Source organism: Apteryx mantelli, chromosome Z (genome assembly GCF_036417845.1).
Source record: "Apteryx mantelli isolate bAptMan1 chromosome Z, bAptMan1.hap1, whole genome shotgun sequence".
In the NCBI taxonomy this organism is placed as follows: domain Eukaryota; kingdom Metazoa; phylum Chordata; class Aves; order Apterygiformes; family Apterygidae; genus Apteryx; species Apteryx mantelli.
The window spans coordinates 59998921-60020763 of NC_090020.1; the positions used below are offsets into that span (position 1 = coordinate 59998921).

General features: G+C 36.8%; 1 protein-coding gene across 4 annotated transcripts in view; it reads right to left on the minus strand.

Moving 5' to 3' along the window:
• CERT1 (ceramide transporter 1) overlaps nucleotides 1-21843 on the minus strand; it is an 81120-nt gene that overhangs the window by 12834 nt on the left and 46443 nt on the right. For 3 of the 4 annotated variants that reach the window (XM_067315155.1, XM_067315152.1, XM_067315154.1), the window contains 6 exons: nucleotides 21055-21138; nucleotides 13586-13743; nucleotides 8704-8796; nucleotides 4256-4342; nucleotides 3761-3853; nucleotides 3098-3175 (listed from right to left, as the gene is read on the minus strand). In XM_067315155.1, the coding sequence (XP_067171256.1) occupies nucleotides 3098-3175; nucleotides 3761-3853; nucleotides 4256-4342; nucleotides 8704-8796; nucleotides 13586-13743; nucleotides 21055-21138 (593 nt within the window). The remainder of the gene's footprint in view (nucleotides 1-3097; nucleotides 3176-3760; nucleotides 3854-4255; nucleotides 4343-8703; nucleotides 8797-13585; nucleotides 13744-21054; nucleotides 21139-21843) is intronic. The other variant, XM_067315153.1, reaches the window with a different exon arrangement.

A 21843-nucleotide genomic window follows, 5' to 3' on the forward strand; every position in this document is an offset into this window, starting at 1 on the left:
CACATAATTACCTCCTTTTCCAAATATCCAAAAATAATGGAGTGCAATACCTGAATTGTCCTTCGCCCCATCGAAAAGATTAGATGGTCCTTCAACTAAAGAGGGTGAAGAACCCCAGGGAATTATCAGCCAGTGGCCAGCATTATAAAAGAATATTTCCTTTCTATTGAGGATTCCCCGGGGTGGGAGAGAGATGTCAAGAGGTTCAAAACAAGCTGCAAAGGTTTTACAAGAAGATTATAAAAGACTATTAAGCCTTTCAGGAATGAAACAAGTGACATAACAGAAGGGAGCTACATTTTCAAAAGCCTCATACTAAGTTCTCAGTGACTTTAGGATAGTACTCTTAAAACAGCTGAAGTTAATCTAATAAACAATGAAGCCAAGTGAATAGTGTCTTGGAACCTATAATGCCCCACAGCAAAATTAAGCACCTTGATAATATTCAGCTTCCTCAATAGCAAGTGAAGAAGCTAAGCTAAGCCATGAATCATTCACATATCCAGTCCATTTTTAAACCAGTACCCTGATTAATTCTCAGGGAGTCTGAATATTCCTTTGGGACTAGAAACTTCTCTAAACTGAAAATGCCAGGGTTACTCATACAGAAAGAAGTGCTCAAATCATTCCACTACTCCCTCTATCCCCCAAAACTTTTTCACAATCATCTCCTCTTCACAAAGTCCAAGTTGACAGTATGCGGTAACATTTCAGTACCTTCTCACACAAGAGATGGGAAGATACTGATCCAATTCAACAAGTTTCCACCATTTGAACCACATTTTTACTCCTATAGCAATCACAGTATTCCAGAGAAATCACAGAATAGCTATCCAACTTTTATTTGAGCTATTCAGGCACACACAGAGCTGTTGGGAGCCACATGGCAATAGTTTCTACAGGAACTTTACTACTGTTTGTTCTGGAACATATAATCTAAGCTTCAGTTGCTAATGCCAAGTCTCTAATATTTATGCAAGGTATGAACAGATACCGAATCTTCTGAAGGAGATACTGAAGCTCATTGTAGCTGGTCATCATATTGGTATCTTGATCAGAGAAATCTCTTCCATCTCAGGAAAGATGACTGAAGATGTTCCAAACTATGGTAAAAATGCACACTCTCAGGAAGACCCCTTTAGCAGGAAGATCTTGCCTACAGTGGTACCTCAGCAATCAAGCATGTTTATGCTTCTCAATTTTAAAAACAAAGCTGCAAGTTTCCACTTGATCTTTTACTGATACTGAAATTCCCTTGCTATGAATGAAGTCTAGAAATGAGTCCCATTTATTCAGAATCAAGACATCAGACATTCATTTGCCTTCGGAAAAGTCAAATCTTGAGCCTGGGGATGGATGTTGGTTTCATATTATCAGGTCTACAGCAGGTTGTCACCAAGAGAAGGTACTCTGTTTTTCCCCCTTCAAGCCGCCGTTGTCTTTCACTGCCTGCTCACCAGCACTGAGGCTCCAGAGCAAGTGGACTGATTTGTTGATCCAAGAGAAATCTATTCAAGGGTGCAGGGGAAGAAGGTGAAGCGAGTAGTTTTCTATAAATTAACAAGATCACCTTTTCTGCAATGAGTCTATTAACTTGAAACTGCATCCTAAGGCACTGGGTAGTCACTTCAATTTAGTATAAGCCATGCAGAGCTGAAGAGCGAGAGCTTGACTCCACACTCCAGTCCATTTAACTCTGATCCTTATCTTTAACCTGAATTTGCATTCTTGTGATGATGACCTGGTCAACTTCAGACTTATTTTTGACGGCTAGTATTACAGTAACACTAGTGCTCCAATATTCAAATTTACCATATGTATGCACAAATGCTATCACAAGCATAAAAGGCAAAAATGAGAAGGCCTGCACACTTTAGCAGAGTTTCCCTTCAACTGAACTAGCCATGTACTCGCAGCCTGATAGGCATCCAGTTTCTATCTTTGGAATCAGAGCTGCTATTGCTTGACAGGCCCGTCCACCCATTCCCCTCCAAAAAACCCTTGAAATACTAACTTGCCTACTTGCAGTCCAGTCAGTGCCTCAGTGTTTTGTAATACAACCTGCATACTTTTTGCCTTGCTGCAAGTCAAAATTCTAGAGATGTAACTGATTGCAATAGGACAAGGCAAATGTTGGGATTTCAGTCCAAAGAGCAAGTCATTAAATGTTAGGCTTCTGCTCAAAGCCGAGAGTAAAACCAACAGGTGGTATGATGCCAGGCTCCCTTAGTCAGAGAGTCCATTCATTTTATTTGAAAAAGCAGGTTGTTTAGTGTTAGTAAACAGCTTCCAACAGAACCAAATTACAAATTTCAGATCAAAGTCCAGTTCTCTACTTAACAAGAACATATAGACCACAGCAGAAGGAACAGCAGCAATGCTATGTCTGAACATTTTTTTGAGACTAAGGAGCAGACCCATGAATCCACCTGTCTAGTCCAACTTTATAAACTATAATCTTCAGAGCAAGCACAAAGTAATTTTGTGCATTAACAGAATGGCACAAGGACTACATTCCCTTATTCAGGATGTCAGGCTAACTTTCTGAAGGATAAGTGAATATATTCAAACTCTTCAGTAAGCTCTCATACCTTCAATCTTGTTTAAGATGCATTATAATGACCTTGCAGTACTAAGACTAGTTGTAGACGTAAAAACAATACTACTGAACCTTAACATTTAGTATCTTAACGTCATTACAAGTGATACAGAAAAAAGCTAAAAGATAAAGTTATACCTTTGATTGATTTAAAAGCAAGAAAAAAATATTTAAAGCCTATCTCCATCCCACACAAAACAGGTGTTATTCTACTTTTATAATAATCAGAAATGCAGATTAAGTGTTATGCATTTTTATTAAAGCTACTGAAATCAATTCAACAGTCTCACAAGATTTGGACCTCTGCAGGAGTGATATGCATGCAAGCAGAAGGTAAAAGAGACAACCATTTAGTATAGGAATAGAGAACTCCTTTGTTTGTCTCAGTGTACTAGTTTAAAGCAAGCAGTGATTTATGTAACAACAACCCAGGTTCTAGAGAAGAGGATGAAATACAGCAAAGATATGCAACCCCCACTCTACATATTCATACAGTACCTGGGTGCTGAATCTGTGAACATCATCAGAGGCACTGACTAGATCAATGGAAGACATGGAGGAAGAGCGACTATAGGGCTACCAGAGACAGACAAAGAAAAAACCAAGTAATCAGAACAAAGGCACAACAGAGCATTCAGTACCAACTTCCAAGCACAAGATAATGAAGAAAAGGAAAACAAAAGCACCATAAGCAGCAAGCACAGCAGCAAATGCTGATTTCATGCACCTATTATGTATTATACTCCCAGTGTAGCCTTGAGAGGAGTGTAGTGTTTCCAGTAACACTAAAAAATGTCAACTGATTCTGATATAAGTAACTAGATTTTTTCTAGTTTATTCAGCTCAATAAATTTTGTTGAAGGTATCTTAAATACACTATCAAGTTAGCACATTGGTTTTTCTTTTTTATTTAATATCTCAAACTGACAAACTTGATACAAGTCAGGAGTATTCTAAATAGCTACTCAGATCAATATTTTTGGAGCCAAGAGAGAAAACAGTCCTTCTCCAGTTCTGGATACTTCAATTAAAAAATGAGTAACCTATTAAAAGTTACTAGAAACATCTACAAATTTAATCTCACCTACCCATACAAAATATTAAAAAATTGGAAATATCATAAGTCAGCCCATTACTCTGAGATGATGGGAAACATCTTACCTTCTGGACGAATCTATGAGTCCCCACAGCAGAATATGCATCTCCAGAAGGTAAGGACACTGGCCAATGTAATCTGACCTTTTCACTTTGAGACTGCAATGAGATGGGTTTAGTTATTAGTAATTAGCTGTTCAGGGCAATAACCAGATTTTGAGAAATACCTGCAGTATTCAACATTTTTATTTACATATTTGTATCACTTTCAAAGATGAGTTTTATAGAGGATTCATACATACTTATATATTTAGGAATCAGAAACCAGACACATTTAAATAAGTTAATATTTATACTGCCCTTTTCTATAAAAGTTGTGAACTCATTTTCTCAAAATTAGTATTAAGCAAAAATATTTAACAGTACAAATATTAAGAACTGAAATATGCTTATAAGTGTCAGTATAAAGCATCTGGAGTTTTAGGAGTTGCATCCCAGGAGAATTTAATAGAAATCATGCATGAAATACCTGCCATTAACACGTTTTTCAAGTATCAGTACCTGTTCTTCCATTTTATCTTGTCTATCGAGGGCAGCTTCAACAGCGTCAAAAAATTCTTCTTCATTAATCAGACTATTAGGACCCTCCTAGACCATAAGAAACAAAATTAGTTCAAAATTCAGAAGACATGAGAGTTTAATATTAAAAAAATATCCATCAAGTATATAACTGATTGAAGGACATTTCTCCATAGATCTCAAGTCTTTTAACCAACATTCTTAGGTTACAAGTTCATCTGAAAACCCTACTTGTTAAAAAAAAGATATTCCTATTCTGTAAGTGTAATTTAGGGGTAGCTATATTAACAAGCAAAAAAAATTTCCAGACACTGAGGACTGAAGAACAAAGTCCATATACTTTGCCCACAGATTTAGGTTTTAATTATACATCTTCTCTTGTGTTAACATGTTTACATTTCTGTCACACTGTAAACATTTTAATTGTGTAAATTAGACTTCCTTGCGAATATTCCAGTGCCTTAGGTGGATTTCAGATATGCGCATGACATGACAGTATGAAATCCTGGGGATCTCTTTATTGAGAATTCTTGGAAAGAGTGTTTAACACTAAACCAGCAGGCAGAGTTGAGTCAACTACTACTAAAAACTCAAGACTAATATGTAAAATGGCAACTTAAACAAGTTTGCAGCATTGACTATTGTAAGACAGACTATGGTCTCACAAAATTTAAAAAGATTTTTTAAATTAAATTTTAAAAGTGCTTTACAACAGCGAGAAGCAGAAATTTCTTTGTAGTTAATATTGACACTAGCTCTCAAAGGTTTAACTTTCAATTCTTCTATTTTTTTTAAGGTTTTTAATATTCTGCCTGCTATGTCTTAATCTTAGAATGTTTGACTGAAAATCATTTTCCACGAAAATTTTGAGTTACAGTATGTAATTCCAACATGGTTTCCACTCCCTTACACATTTAGCTTTACAGTAGTCACTCTTGCAAAGAACAAATTTAACTAAGCAGGCAGCTGTTTATAGAAGGTTTTTAAAAAAAATTCACAGCTAACACTACTCAGAGATATTCAGAAACCATTTAGACCCTTTAGAAGCTTTTTAATTCTAGCTACACAACTGAGGCAGCTGCTGGGCATTATGTACCAAGCTGGGAGACTGGAAGGTGACAGTGCACCAGGATGAGGGAAATAGATGCAAGAAGGGGAAGATGGTGTTTGTTCCACAGTCCGGGAGCTCTAGAAGAAGGGAAATACGCAGGTAGACAGGAAATACTAATGGTAGGATGAAAAAATATAAAGGAAACCTGGGGATCAATGTAAGGAATTGAGGGAGGAAAAGAGAGGCACAGGGGAGAACCGACATCATAACAATGGGGAACAGAAACAGAAAACACCACACTGAATGCAGACAAGTATCTGCAGAGACAGCAGGTTCCAAGTTTTCCATCTAGAAATAAGAACTTCCCCATTTCCTCATTTTGGACACTACGGTTCTCTATTTTGGGAAGACAGACCTCAGGCAGTCGTTAAACAGACTGTTCTGTTACCACTTGAGCGTAGCTCTACCTTGGCTAGGCTAAAATCTCTCATGCCTCCAATCCTTTCCCTACAGACACTAATACACTGTTTTGGGGCTCACAACAGGATAAAAAAGAAACACGCAACAACAAGAACATATATAGATGAAAGTGTTCCATAGGGTACATAATCAAAAAAACTGAAAATGTATCAAGATATCCCTAGAACATGGATCAACTTAAAACCTTCCTCAACATACTCACATTCAGAGGTGGTATAGATGTTTTCTGCTTTTGTAACCGTTCATTCAAAAAGAAAGCTATTTCCAATACAGATGGTTACAGAAATGATTTAAAACTGGAAGTCAAGTGTAAATTGCTGATGGGAGACCTGCTTACATTTTTGGCGGCCTGAAACAATAGCTGAAAGTGTGAACTGCTCTTCATTGCAGTTAGGACATTCAGATTCTCTCTGTGGCCACAGAGTCTGCATTTCCCTAAAATGCCAACAAGGATGGAACATACGTGGTTACCCTGACTGCAAGAGGCAGCAATTTCTCTGTCCGCACCTATTTTGTTACCATCTTCCCCTTAAAGTAGGTTTTTAACTTAATTACCTTTGTAGGCCTATTTAATGAACACTCTTCTTCTGTTCCCTACTCTTTGTCAAATGAAATGCCACCTTACATCTGGAAGACTGATCAAAATATTTACCAATATGCTTGTCAGTTAGCACAGTGTTTTAAAGGAACCAGAACAGCTGGGGTAGTATTTAATGCCAAAGGATTCAGGCCCCAAAAAACCAGAGTGTATCTGGAGGACAATCAGCTATCGTACATGAAAGAAACTCCATGAATTGCAAGTGAAGTTGTGATTTTTATTTAAAAAAAAAGCACACATGCACACAAACTTTGTATATGTGAATGCCGTCTCAGCAACAATATTGGGTTTCCTGTGAACAGCAAGAACAGGAGAGCTTCTGAAACAATGAAACTAAGATTTGAGATAAAAGGACATCAAAATTGTTTAGTAACTTTACAGAATAATTTCCCTCTCAGATTGAGAGAATGACTCAGTCAACTGAAAGAAGCATATCAGTGCTGTCAATATTTGGGAAGGTGCTATTCAGAAGTATTTAAAAAAGCAAGTATTTAATGGGTATGAAGACTACAAAACTAAATTAGAACCTGAGGCTACAGAAAATGAAAACATAAGCAAAGTAAACACAGCGCATGTTTATTTGCTGCTCAGTTTCAGAATCAAGAGCCCTACGTGTCAGAAGTTATTCTCCAAAGTGAAGTTGGCTTACAGATGACAACAACTGGAATAGTGAAAGAATAAAAGCAGCAAAGATCTCCTTGTCCAATAAGGACACCTCTAAATATTTTTCTCCAAAAGAAAGATATTATATTTTTAAGCGGGAAGATAAAGACAACCCCCTACTATAAGCCTAATCTGTAGTTATGCAGATTTTAGGGGCAGAGTTACAGTATCCTTGAAGAGATTTTTAAAAGCTCAGATACTTATTAGAAGCTTCGTTTCCGCACACTGTATGACCCCTTGTCTCATATGAGAGATGTTGTTAGCTGTATCAGATTTACACAGTCGTTAGCAAGATTCTCTGCTCTCTATTTTATTTTCAAAGCAACTGAATCAAACCAAAGAACTTAAATATTCAGACAGATCATTACTTAAGAAAAAAAAATGAAGTGAAACTTAGGCTATACATCCTTCTTGACTCTCATATTGCCAGTCATAATAAAACCAGCATTCTGTATTATAAAGCAAAAAAGGTAGGCAGAAGTGATTTTGAACTAGGTTTAATCTATCAAAGTAACTTACAGTACATTTTCAGTCTCTTTTGTAGAGATTCTTTTGACAATTACTGCCTAAGTTGTTTACAAATTTCAGAATTTCACTAAAAACTAGAGTAGTTAGATGTTGTAGCAAAAGGAATTTCCGCTTTAATTCCTCTAAATTTTAACTCCCATGAAGAAATCACTGCATGCATTTCATACAGAGATCAGTTAAGTGTTCCTATTCTGGAGCTGAAACTTCAGATACTTTGATGGAGTAAAGAATTCATCAGAAAGAAACAGGTCATCTTCTGCCACTATTGCCTCATTGGCTAACATAAGGGTCATATTTGGGGTTGACATGAAAAGGCAACAACCTCAAACTAAAACATGTCATGCCCAGCTACTTAGGGAGCTCATAATGAGGTGGACAAAGCTGAACTTGCTAACCATCTTTGCCTTTTCTTTTAGAGTGGTGCCTCAGTCACAGCAGACAACCTAAGCTCAAATATCTATTCTATCTATTTCTCAGGTTATGATTTGTAAGAACACGTTCAATTGTCTTAGAAATGCTTACAAATTAGTCAAACTGCATTACAGGTGCATTAGCTCATATTATTCTTCAGAAGGCTGTTTAAATGTCTCAGAATTTGACTAAATACATAACTGAGGAAAAAGTTGCTGAAATAAGCAATTTAAGTGAAGCAGAACCAAAAAAACATTGAATTTATCAACTCATTTAAAGTGACAATGGCAAGTTAAAAGCAGTTTAAGTTAAACTTCACATTCGAGGACTGCCTCTGCAGTCAAGATTTTGGATTTCATATCTGTACAGCTGATCCATTCAATACAGAAAGCATGAAACTGTTTGTATATTAGCACTATCAAGTGTATAAAAAACATACCAGAAATATTTGCAAGCAAAATGTTCTAGACAAAAGCAGAATATGAAATCTGAGGTGAAGACAGACCCTTTCATTCTCAAAAGATTTAAGGATTGAGATTCTTCATCCAGTTTCCAAGATGGAAAAAAAGGAATGGCATAAACATATATCACTTGCACAAGCCAAACACCCCAGCTTACACACATACACATATCACTTTGAGAAACAAACCAAACTTTAAAAGCCTTAAGGTTCTCAATTTTCAAAAGCACAACTTGTACCTCATAGTCCGGCCCTCCAAAATGGGACTTCTTCTTCAGTTCTGTCACAGCATTTTTGTACGCTTCTTCTACTCTTCTCCTTTTCTCAATCTCCTGTAAAATTACATGAGCATTTGAGGCAGGTAGAATGAATCAACTGGTAATAGTAAGTATGCCAATAAATGGATATGTTTCTTTCTTCCACGTAAAGTTTGCAAGGCTGCTAGATTTCCTGCTTTTTTACTTTCATTTGCATACACGTATTATGTGTTTGTATTATATATACACACATATATAATATAAAGCTTAAGTAGTTACCTACCTTGGGAATACCTTCTTTAAGTCATATGGAAAACAATAAACCAGCAAGCAGAAACTGCTATTCAGCTTAAACATAGCTATTCCTGGTTTGTTGAGGGTCAGACTGTGTCTGATTGACAGTTTACATAAACCTCCCTGACATAGATGCTTGGGCATGGAGAGAATAGCAAGACTGGTAAAAAGCTAACTTGTTGAATAACGTGAGATAATGAGTCATAGCATGTAAGCCTGCATCTATAATTAGCTTGCATAAGATCCACGTGAATCATTTCATGAACTCCATGCAGAGACTATGAACCCAACATCCTTCTCCCCTAACAGGTGTGTGACTGTACTAGAGCCACCAGCGCCTGTGCCGTTGTGCATTTCAAATAAAGCAGTAGTTATGCTGGAAAGAGACTGAGATTTCCTCCCTGAACTCTACACAGCACCACATGTTCCCAGAGAACAGGTATAAACACTTCTGTAATTCCTTGGCCTCACAGCTTTAGCACATGAGATGGTTCTGTTCCTTTTCAGAACCACTTTCAGGTGGAAGAAAGTGTTAAGTCTCACAGGTGGCAACTGGACACTGCACATTACTACTTGCAGATACGGATACAATTATTCAGCAACTGAGTTTCAACTTGAAAGATTTGGTGGAAAACTCTGTTAAAACACACTAACAGGCTTGATTTACCACTGGGAATTCAGTCACATTCACTTTGAAACAGGTACTTTAAGCTTTTCTTTAGGAACTGGAAAGTAAAAAACAACAATTGTCCTGTGTTGTAAAGGAAAATAGTATAGTTTTCCACAGGAAAAGCCTTAGAAAAAAGCAGCACTTGGAGATAAAAATCAAGATTGCCATTATCTGTGAATGTAGGCTTTCCCTTCTGAAATACTATCAAACAGGCTCTACCTGTTAACACTTAAGTTTCAGAAAAATTTGCAAGTTTCCCTAGTTTGAAAGTAACCAGAGAGCCCTGAAGATGTTCAGGGCATCACTAGAGTGTAAGTCATGAAGAGAAAGCACAGAAGCTTCACCAGGACACTCTGAATACAAATCACACTTTCTGTACTTCAATTTGCAAGTTACTGATAATTCAGATGTGTGTCAAAAGACAACTCTTCACTCCAAATCTGCCAGCTCCTGTTGGCAACAACATTAAATAATGCAGAAAATGAGAAATTGTTTGAATGCACAGCAGAAAAATTACTAATATATTAAAACTTTGGAGTATCTAATGAGACATTTTAGTTACAAATGTCAAAAGTGGACAAAACAAACCCCTTACTAAACATGTTAATCTTAAGGTAAAAGTTAATTTTCAGAAAATAAGTTCATATGTAAATATTAATTAGTAAGACCAAAGGAAACAAGAACTACAGTCCTGGGGCTAAGGGGTTTGTTACAAATTTAACAACAGACCAGAAACTGGAGATTAAATGGTTTCCCTGTTTATCCCTTTTCTTTAAGGAAGCTCAACTTCAAAATACATTGAAGAGGCTCATATTGAAAATTTCACTGCACTGGAACAACAGAAAACCCAAGCTCGTGATCAGATTCATTCCTACTTAACAGCTAGGAAGAAAAGATCCAAACCAAAGCTGTAGCTACTGGTGGATTAATTACATACTTTTGTATTAACGTTATTCTTGTCTCTGTTTTAGTAATAGAGTGATTGTAATTTTAGAATTTATATTTAGTTTAAGTGCACTATTTAAGTACCCTCTTTCAAAATTAAGAGATGCTTCTACAATGAGTTTTTTTCAGAGGTTCAGAAATCAGGCTTCCAACCTTTAGAATGTAATTTAAAAGCCATTCCTGTTCATGTATTTACAAAAAAGTCTGTTTCTAGAGAAAGATACCCACTCTTCCTAGCACTGTACCCATCTCATTTCAAACTGTAGTCACCTCTGGATTCAACAAGCTCTGCTGAACTTGAGCTTCTTTAATATTAGAGACATTTTAAGAGAGTTATAATTGAAATTATATTTTCAAGTTCAGCAGACAGATAAATCTAAGATGTATCTTTAGATTAACTCAGCCCTCTACAAGATGGGGCCTATACGGGATAGCCCCGATGCCATACGAGGTAGTAGGACTCTTGCTAATCATAGTTACGCTTTGCTGTTAGATAAAACGCAGCTTTGAAGCTACTGGGGTGAGAAAGCTGGAGAGGAAAGGCAAGGCAAAGGGCTCTATTACAACAGAACCCACACTACTTCCAAAAGGGTCAGCAATTTTAGCCCCTGACACTATTCGCCTAGTGACAAGCCTGCACAGAACGAACCCTGAAGAGGGAATCTGCTGACAGACCAAGGACAAACTTGGCTGCTCCCTTTGACTCCTCTAGCTGGTCTTTCACAGGTACTGAACACAAAATTACAAGGGCTCAAAAAACCCTCCTATCTTAGCTAGAACATAAACACAAAACAGCTGCCCCATTTCAGACAGTTTTCCCTCTAATACCTCTCAGAGAAGGTATTCTTAAACAGAATTATCTGACAATATTTACTTCCTTTTCAGAGCAGTATGAACTCCAAGAGTACAAAGATCAACACCTTTCTCCGCCTACATTTATGAGATGACAGAGCAATGGCTTTTGCCCATGCCCACAGTTACACAGAAGAGAATTTTACAAACATATTTAGCCACTAAACAACAAGAAACAAACTAAAGACTCACAACTAAAGTGAAATAATGTTAGTAGAGCTCTAAATACAGAGAAGTGTTGTCTTTAAATTTTATATTAGTCCTATCAAAATCACCTCTTCTAAAAGGCTAGCAATTAAGGGAGTCCAAAAGAAAATTTACTTTATATTAGAATTACATTACTTTGCCATGTGTGCCACAAACACCAAAACATCATTGACAAATAAAACTTAAACTTGCAAGTCTACCAAAGCAAAGTCTTAACACCTCCAAGTTTTGAGAAGCTTTTGTAAGCTGTAAAAATTTTCTGTAAAAATCCAAGTGCTAACAAGCTTATGACCTCCTTTAAAATATATTTGCTCATGTTTTATGAGGTATTATATTCACATGAGACCTGAAGTGAAATTCAGTTTTAAGTTTGTTAAATAGTTGAAGCTATACCCAAGTACTTTAAAGTTCACAGGTAAAGAAACATCTGTGAAAAAAACCACACCTGACAAACATTTTAAAACATTTTAAACTATGCATAAGACAAATTTACTTCATCCATGCTCTAAGCAAAGTCCTACCAACAAGAGGGAACAGTGTTTGTTCAGCTCAGGAGAGAAGACTTTGGGGTAGGAGGACACCTAATAGCAGCCTTTCAAGTCCTCCGAGGAGGTCATCAAGAAGACTGAGCCTGGCTCTTCCCAGCAGTCCATGGTAGGAGGATGTAAAACAACAGGCAGACATTGAAAACAAGAGTGGTTCTGACTAGATATAAAGAAAAACTTCTTCATCATGAAGACAGGTAAGCAGTGGAACAGGTTGCCCAGAAAGGCTGTGCAGTCTCCAGCCTTAACAGTTTGAGACCAGACTCAAAGCCCTGACCAACCTGGCCTGATCTCATGAGCTGCCCCTGCTTTGAGCAGGAGGTTGGACTAGAGACCTCTTGAGATCCCTTCCAACCTGAATGATCCTCTGATCCTGTGAACAAACTTCTCGGTCCTGGATCTGCTCTTCCAACTACTAGATGCAGCAGTGACAGATTAAGTATTGACAAAGTAGCAATGTAGCTAGATAGGACTGAGACTTTGATACACTGACAAAAAAAAAAAGAATAGTCAGGAAACAGGGACAAGGATTCAAATGTGGATATATTTCTTCCAACTGCCTTCATTCTTTCAATTTTGCATGCTATTAACACACATGCAGTAAGAGCTGCAGCATGATATACACCATGTGGAAACATGTTAAATTAAAACCAAGAGACAAGAGCAGCTAAAGGACTGCCCAGAACACTAGCCCGTGATGGCAGGATTCTAGAAGTCAAAGCCTGAAGCGCAGCCTCACCATGCTTCCAGCCATCTCATCTGAAGAGAGAAAACACTGCTCCTTTTGAGCTACTGTAGTGGTTGAGTAAGCTTAGCATGAACTATCACTGCTATTAGAACAGAGATTACAAAGCCACACACCTAAAAACACCCCAACCAGTTAATTTCTTAAAGCTAATAAGTTTACATTAATTTCAGTGAAATAAAACATCTTATTTTAAACAGACCTTTACAGTTAGAATTGATTGTTCCTCAGTATTGTCACCATCTCTTATGATTAAAGCATTTCAGAGATTTGTACATCACTTTGCAAGCTCGGTAGTTAAGTCTCTTTTAGAAGGCTGCAAGCATTATGCTTATTACTATGGAATACTGTCAGGTTCTTTATAGATATAAAAGACAGGAATACTATCTGAACAAGGGAAAAGAAAGAATAATGAATAATGCTACTATATCACCAACAGCCAAAATGAGACTTTAATATTTTATAGGAGTAAATAAGAGTACCTAAAAGTAATACTGTACATAAAAATAAAAGCAATACCTGAAGTAGAAAGATTAAAGAACAACTCAAACATCAAGCTAGAGAAACAGATTTTTTTCAGCAAAAGTGAAAGAAAGATGATCTTACCTTATCTAGCCTTTTTTGCCAGCTTTCTTCACGTTTTACCATGAGTTCAATACAATGAGAGAGTGTAGCAAGGATTCCAGCAGTAGTTGCCTTGAAAGTTATAGCTTCTCCTTTAAAGTCTATGCCATTAATTCCTTTGGGTGTCACATGCGGAAACACTAAAAACAAACATGAATCATTCACAGATATCTACCTTTAACTCAGATGAATGTTCTTTACATGTATGCTTTATATTAGAAGTGTTTGAAGAAAATATCACACTGGCTAGATAATTTAAAAATAAAAAGTGCTAATAATTTTTCAGCTAGCCACACGATAAGGAAAGAGATTCAAAAGGAGGAACGCATCCCCTAAGCTTCATCTTGCTATACTGTATTTCCTCAAGTCTGTTTGTAATGCTGTATTACTCTGCACTCTGCAGATCATGTGGGTGGAGGGAGTGGTAATACTTCGTAACAATAGCAGTTTGACAGCTTGAAGTGAGGCCTAATTAAGACAGAGCAACCTTAAAACATATCTGATACAGTACTAAGAAAGCAACAATTTCAAAACGCAATCTAACCCAAAATGTAATAGTCAACGTTGTTTTAAGTAATTATGTATTAAAAACTCAAACGTATATGTGTAAGATAAAAGTTGTATCAAATGTGTTGAATTATCCAAGTACTGTGGGTTTTGCAGTTCCAACAACTACTTCATGCCGTCAAGCAAGCCATCTGTTGCTAAGGCTATTTAAACAAATCACTTAAAACGTGTGACAAAAAAGTACCTATTATATGTCAAACTCATATGTAGGCTGACAGAATAACAAATCAAATACAACACATTAATGTCATAAATATTAGAAAGCAGAAGTAACACCCATGTTGTAGCTGACTGAGCCCGGCAAGTTAAAGTAACTCCTGCTATGCCATGGAACAAGCTCATTACTTGCCACCCAGCTGGAACTTGCATTTTATTTTATTTTATTTTTTTACTTTCTCAGTTTGCCAGTGTGGCACTGTTTTGTGATTTAGAAAGTACAAATAAATATTTGTGCAATTTATCTAGTATCTGTCTGCAAGGGTGAACTAGAGCTTTCAAGCAGCTCAGTTCTTGCAGGTAACAAATACAGTTGCTGTTGTCTAATGGTAGAGCACAGTATCTGCACTCAAAGGATGGAAAGCAAGTGTCACGTGGTCTTAAAGCAATGGCTTTATAAGTCTCCAGAGGTTTTATATACGCCCTCCTTTCACTAGGAATCAAACACATGATTAATGACTATACATGCTTACTGAGGTATTTGAAGTAGTGTATGCTGTGGTAGAATACAGCTTATTTTTTGTTTCATGTGAGTCAAGAATAATTCTTAATAGCTAGAGATGGTGGGGACTGGAGAGAAGGCAAGAGCGAAAATCTCTGCTCCAGAAACAATACCATGCAGATCAGTCCTCCTTCCCCCAAGAGCTGCAGAGGGAACACTGAGAAGGCCAAAACTGAAAAAGTGGTGTAAGCTGGCAAGGGAACGAGGCAGTGGATTCACTGAGAATAATGAAAGTTAGACAAAAACCCTTCACCCATAAAATACTACTTTACTTAAAAAAATAAATAAATAAAATAAATTGCAGCTTATAGCAGTAAAATAAACCATCCTATTGGTGTAGCCTGCATGCAGGCTTACCAGCATAACTATGCTGCTTATAGAGGTGATTTTTTTTCCCTTAAGTACATGACATGCTAGATATGCTGAAGAAACTACTACTGGCTGCAGAATTATTTCAGAAATCTGTATAATAGATTGTAAGGGGGATGTAGCAATACAGTCATTTCCTGGAAGAAAGTCAGTCTGCTCTTCTTGACTATCTTTGAATCTCAGCTACAACTCAAGAAGCAGCTATCACAGTTAACATAAAACTGACCTACCATCATGAATACAAAGGAAAATGTTTTAAATTTCACTGCCTAAGTCTTAACCTTCTCAGAATGCTGAGGTAAATTATTTCATGTTAGACATAAAACAGTTTAAATGATATTTGAAGACCCTTACTTTCTAGCAGATGACTATATTCTTAAAACCTTAACTACTCCACTTTCTTCCATCATAATCTAAGTTTATTGAACAAACTTACATATTTATAACTACATATTAGTCATTGAAGAGGAAAATAAGTGAAAGTGATCACAATGCATCTTTTCCTCAAATATTTTTACCAAGAAAAGTAACTTGATTGTTTTCTGCACTTGTCTTTTATAGAGGTAGCTCGAGCTGTGGTTACATACAAATACCATTACCCAGAACTCAGCAAGGCTTTTAAAACAGGCTGTTTTTTTTTTAACTAGGTGGTAAAGACTACAGCTCACTGTAGGACAACTTGCAAACAACCAATGCTGTTCTGTAGCCTAGCCACCCCCAGAGAAAGATCAATGATCACAGTGATATATAGCTTATCTGAAACTACAATAGAGAATTCAGGGATAACCCTGAAAGGCCAAGGTATGTGCTGACCCATAAGCAACTGATGTTAATGGTGCTTTGGGGAAATTAGAGTTCAAGACTTTTCTGCATGAAAAAAGTAGGACAACAGCTATTATAAAACACACTTGTGAAATAATTTAGTAACAGAAAAAACAACATTGCCTACCCAAGAGTAAGGGTCCATGTGGGGATCTGCTCAGTTGCCAGCTTTGAGAGACAGAAGTATCTCTAGGTGTAAACTCCAGCTGGCAGCACGGACCGCAGCCCGCACCGGCAGCTGCCTCAACTCCTGGTTGCTCTGCCAGGCACTACACATTCTTGGTTGTACAAGCACAAGGCGGCCATCTTATCACACCTTCTGTGCTTTTAAAGCAGGGAAAATTAATATTTTTTTCCACATATATCACTCAGGTTCTTTTAAGTGGCACCACAGGGCCAAAGCAGGTAAGCATCTCTAGTCCTCTGAACATGTGAGCTTCGCAAAAACAAAACAGCAAAATCCAGTTCCCTCTTCAGAGCCTTCACTCTGTAGTGTAATGCTCTTCCACATAGCCAGAAAAACCTGGAGATAAGGTATGCTATCTTTTCCATCTCCTCAGATACCTCTGTTACTTGTTCAAACCACTGAGTGCATCACTAACTCTCCATCTTTTTATCTTACCCCCCAAAAATTTCTTCAAAAAGATCTTAAGTTCAGATCTTAATGAAGTCTTCTTGATGCCCAAGAAGGTACATGCAAAAGCTCCTTTAATTTTCCTCATTTAAGTATGGCTTCACCTTTATACTACTAATTGGTTCACAATGTTTCTAAGTTATACAGACACATAGCAGTGTCTCCAATAGATTACCCAAAACACATATTTGTAATAAAATCCTCCCCACCCCCAATAAGAATTTCATGAAGAGGACTATCATTTGAAAACATGCTGCCATTAATACTTTCATACAGTTTTGGCTATCATTAAGACTATAATTCATTCTTCAATGATTAGTCTCCAAGTAGCAGTGATCTGTACACAGCCTGCAGTTCCACTCCAGTCTGTCCATTGCTCCTTTCAGCCATTCTAATATTTTGGACAAAAAACGAGTTTGTTGCAGAAAGAGGTAAGGGTTATTTCCTCAAACTGGTGACCACTCTGAAGAGACTCCTCACTGTGGATGGCAGTACTTTGATTTAGTCCTAATCACAGGAAACATACTTGTCTTCCCAAAATACACCAGAAGGCAACTTCATGCCTTGGTTTCAACAACATTCGAACTTCAGAATATTAGAACTATTTGTCAGAAGAATCTTCTATTTGGAGAGCCTGAACAACTTTCCTATTCTTTTTTGACTAGGCTTTTGCATACTAACTACAAGACAGTGTTTCAAAATGACATCTTCTATCAGGAAGATCTTCCATAGGTTCAAGTTAAAGGCTAATAGGAGAGTGTTCTCATCACTGCAACTGTTCATCTAGCTTGGTAATCAATCTACATCTAGCCAATTGAAAAAAACAGCAATATGATTTTTTTTCCTCCTACTTTAATTTCAATTTCAACATTGAGTCAAGTGGTTCCTTTTTAACTACCTTGCCTTTTAAGCATTTTGCATTTTGCATTTCTGAATTGTTTTCGCTCTTTTCTTTCACAGTAATAATTTTTTTCATACCAAGTTTTTGTCTTCAGGAGCTTTTAGTCCTTCTCTTCTATGCCTCTATCTGTTGAATAAATTGATTTTTCCTTCTTGTTCCTAAGATGTTTCTAACACTTTCCCAGATGTCCCAAATATTATCCATTTGATTAATGGGCTTTAAATCATTTTTCCACTGAAACAGATTTATTTTAAGATAGTAAGTAGAAAAAAAAGATCTGTTATCTTTACATTTTACATCACTAAACTAATTTTAAATGAAAAGGAACAGCTGGGTACATAATCCATTTTTTAATTGGCACCTGTCATTGTTCATCTTCTGTGGATAGCACTAAAATCAATATGATTTATCTTCCTCTAAGAACAACCTCAATACTTCTGCAATATGCTGGTAAATATTCTTCTTCCATTCAGAGCACAAAAATCCACCATAAATTCTACTGTGCTTTATATCAAATTGTTCTCCTTCAGTCTCTGGAAATCTTCAACTTTGTAATTCTAGTACAAAAATATCTATCCTCAAAAACATTGCTTAAGCAGGTTTCACCTGCTCTTCTTATTCCTACACAGTTTAAACCCAAATCCCTCCATTTTCTTGAGCAGATAAATGGGTACACTTCCTGATCAAGATTATATTCTATATTCTTAGAATGTAAGATCCAGATGGGTAAATATATATCAATGAGGCTTTTGCTTGGTACTTTATACAAATGATCATTGTTGCAGTTACAATTGGGAAGTGAGCATTAAATTTAAATACCTTCATAGTGCTCTCTTTTTAACCTTTCACACAAAGGTCCCGGAGAACACAGAAGAATACTCCCTATCCAAATGTCTCCTTCAGAACAGGACACAGCTATAGAGTCATGCTAACTTTTTCCTCCTACCCAGTGAAGATGCAGAAGGGAACAAATTTTGGAAGACAACATGAACACATTCACTTAAATAAGTCTTTAGTCTAGCTGCTAGAGCCCTCTTCTGAGTAGGTTCAAACACTCCCTCTTATCATAGTTGACTAAGAGGCTGAATCCGTATTTTGCACTTGCTGGAGCACTGGTTGCACAACAGTCCCATGTTTAGAACACACAGGCAACCACTTCTCAGCTACAATTAAAAGGATTATCCAGTCTTTCCAGGACAGGATAGAGAGGGTCTATTCAAGAAGGGAACCTGAAACCTGAGAAACCCAAGAATCTTAACAGCTGCTCTAAAGCTAAGCTTCAGGAAAGGTTGAAGTTTAAGATAAATCTTTCATTACCTGTTAGTCTGAATATTTTTCTGCCCAAATACACGTGTTTTTTGGATAACCATTCTTAACCTGAGACACCTATTTCTCTCACTGCATGACTTAAGATCAAGGATTCTACTACAGACCAGGAAGTCTAATTTCCTATTTCCAATTAGGCATTTCAGCACTCAGCTTTTAAATCTTTACTTATGAATTAGAAACTGCAGCACAGAAAAACTAAAATGGAGATAAATCTCTTCCCTTTTGTCAATCATTTTTATTAAAAGTTCATGAAATCAGGAATCATGAGAATTGGAATTGTAAGTTCAGCAAAAACAAAGGGTTGCAATGGTTATCTTGTGCAATGAGCTATAATACATGACTTTATATAAAGGTATCCATAGTATATTGCAATTTCTTAGCATAGAAGTTCTCAGAGACTTAATACAAACTTTTTATATGAGGAATGTGGATATCACCTCAAATTCATGTTGAATACACACACAAAACCTGAAGAAAGCAGAAGGAACCCACTTTGCATTTAAGTGTTCTAAGATGACCAGATGTACAAAAACACTTTCCTAATGACATTTCACATATCAAATTTATATATAGCAGATACACCAGAAGAATGCAAATGTGAAGGAAAGTTCTAATAGCAAATTAAGCTGAAACTCCTACATCATCCTACAAAAATTAGGTTTGACAAAGACATCTCTTTCAAAATGAATCATGCAGTGAAATTAAATTCTCCCTTAACATTTTTAGAAGAAAGCTTTTTCGATTTTCTGAAGTTTGTTCTGATGACTTAGCAGTCCTCAAAAATGTAGACCTTCATATAAAATAGGATCAATGGATATGTGTGGCTTGTTTACAGGTGAGTTTTGCAAGCTTATCTGTGCTGATAAGAGGCATGAGAGATTTATTCAAAACTTCAGAGCTGCACATGAAACCTCCCACTGTAGCACTACAACTGACCCTCTGCAGGGCAAGCATTCACTATCATTGAAGAGTCTACTCATATGATTAGTTCTGGGAGTATGCGGAAAGCTCCTTCTATATCCCTTCCTCTTCCTTCCTCATAACAGTTTCAGCAGTGCTCTAGAAAGAGAGCACTTAAATACAGTAATGAAAGATGCAAGACATGTGGACTATAGCAAGTTGTTAAAAAGATAACAGAAGACTCAGGGGCTTGTTTTGCCCATATATTTTCCAGTTTCTTGCTGAAAGGGTTTACATTTTAAAAACACACTTTTGGTAAGTACTCCTTCTGGTGACTCCATCAGATTCCAAACTGGAGCTAGTACAACTTGCTTTGTGAACTGAAGTCTAGCAAATACCTTTAACTGAACCGTCAATAGCTAGAGAATGTAAACATGGGAATCACTTTAGTCAGGAAACAAGGGAAAGTCTCAGAATTATAGAAAGATTTTAAACGCATGCACAACTTTCAGCAGGCCAGGAATAGATTTCTAAAATCTAAAATCTAAAAGATTTTTTAGAAAAGCAGGACTTGCATGAGTTCTTCATATTTACTGCACGGATGCAGTGAGTGCACTGACTATAATCAGATCATTTAATGCAAGATAAAAATGCAAATTCTGTTCAATATTGGGAAATATAGGGGAAAAAATCTGAAGTTATGATGAGTGAGAATCAGTACCATAATGCTGACTTAACCAGCACTTAGACACAAAATCTTGACATGGGGCAGGGAAGGAATCAACACTTGGGAACACCCAACTAGAAACGCTTTGGCAATAAAAAAGTGTGCCACACTACTGCAACAAAGCAAGATGATACTTTTGGAAGAAAAACTGCAGCTACCTATTACAAACCTCAGTTCCCAATATCTGAATGATACAGCTTTTCAAAAGTTTGTAATATGGACATGGCTTTGGACAGAGGATAGGAAGTGCAAGACAAGCTTGCACTGTTAATATTGATGTGCGTTAAATTAAATACAGCTCAAAGAATCATGAAAAGGACGAGTGATGGCTTTAACATAGGTAAGAAGTTCCTGTCACACAAGTTCAAATATAACTATCCTTGTAGTTTTCTCCTTAGAAAAGAGCATAATTACCAGCCTGCTATACCAGGCTAATCATACTATTCAGGAGTTTTCAGTGGGAATAAAATTTAGACATACTTACATTTTTCCTTATTGCTGTTACTGATATGCAAAAAATCCCCATCAGAACGCATTGTTGGGAAATCATCTTCATCATCTTCTACCACTAAATTTGAGAGAGAATTTGCATGTCATGAAAGAGAGAAAACCTTTTCCCAAATTCCTTAGTGAGCAAGAAAAAATTAAAAGCACCTTCACAGCTAAGTAGCATTTAGGGTAACTTTTCTCTATAACAAATAAAAACAGTTCCCAACCCCCTGTATTTATTTCTGAGGCCGCTAACAATATTATGGTCAGAAGCCATTAGGAGATTAATATTTGCTCAGTGTCCAAATTTAGCCCTCAGTTCTAGGGTAAGAAGAAAGGTAGCTCAGAGTTACAACTGGATAAGCAAGGAGCCATGATTCGTCAGCTATCTGTTCTTCTACAGTAGAGTTTGCCAAACAAAGTAGAACTGTACTTATTATCTACTGTCTTCTCACTAGCAAAAGTTTCAGACTGCCAGAGCAAACTCAAGGATGAACAGAAATGCCTCAGTAGGGTACATGAATACAACAACAAGCTGTGTTCTGAGGAAAAAAAAAATTCAGAGAAATGTAGGCATCCTCTCTTAAGTCTATTAGGATCTCAAACAGGCAAAGTTGTCTAGTACACTAGCTCCAGTCAATACATCTCAGAAGCCTTTGATACAGCAGCAGGTTTGGCTTTATGAAGGAATGGATTGCTCCTAGCGATTAAAACCAATATCCTACTGGTTTGTTACAATAACAGTAAGAGATGCAGCAGTAAACTAACTTGACTTCATCTTACG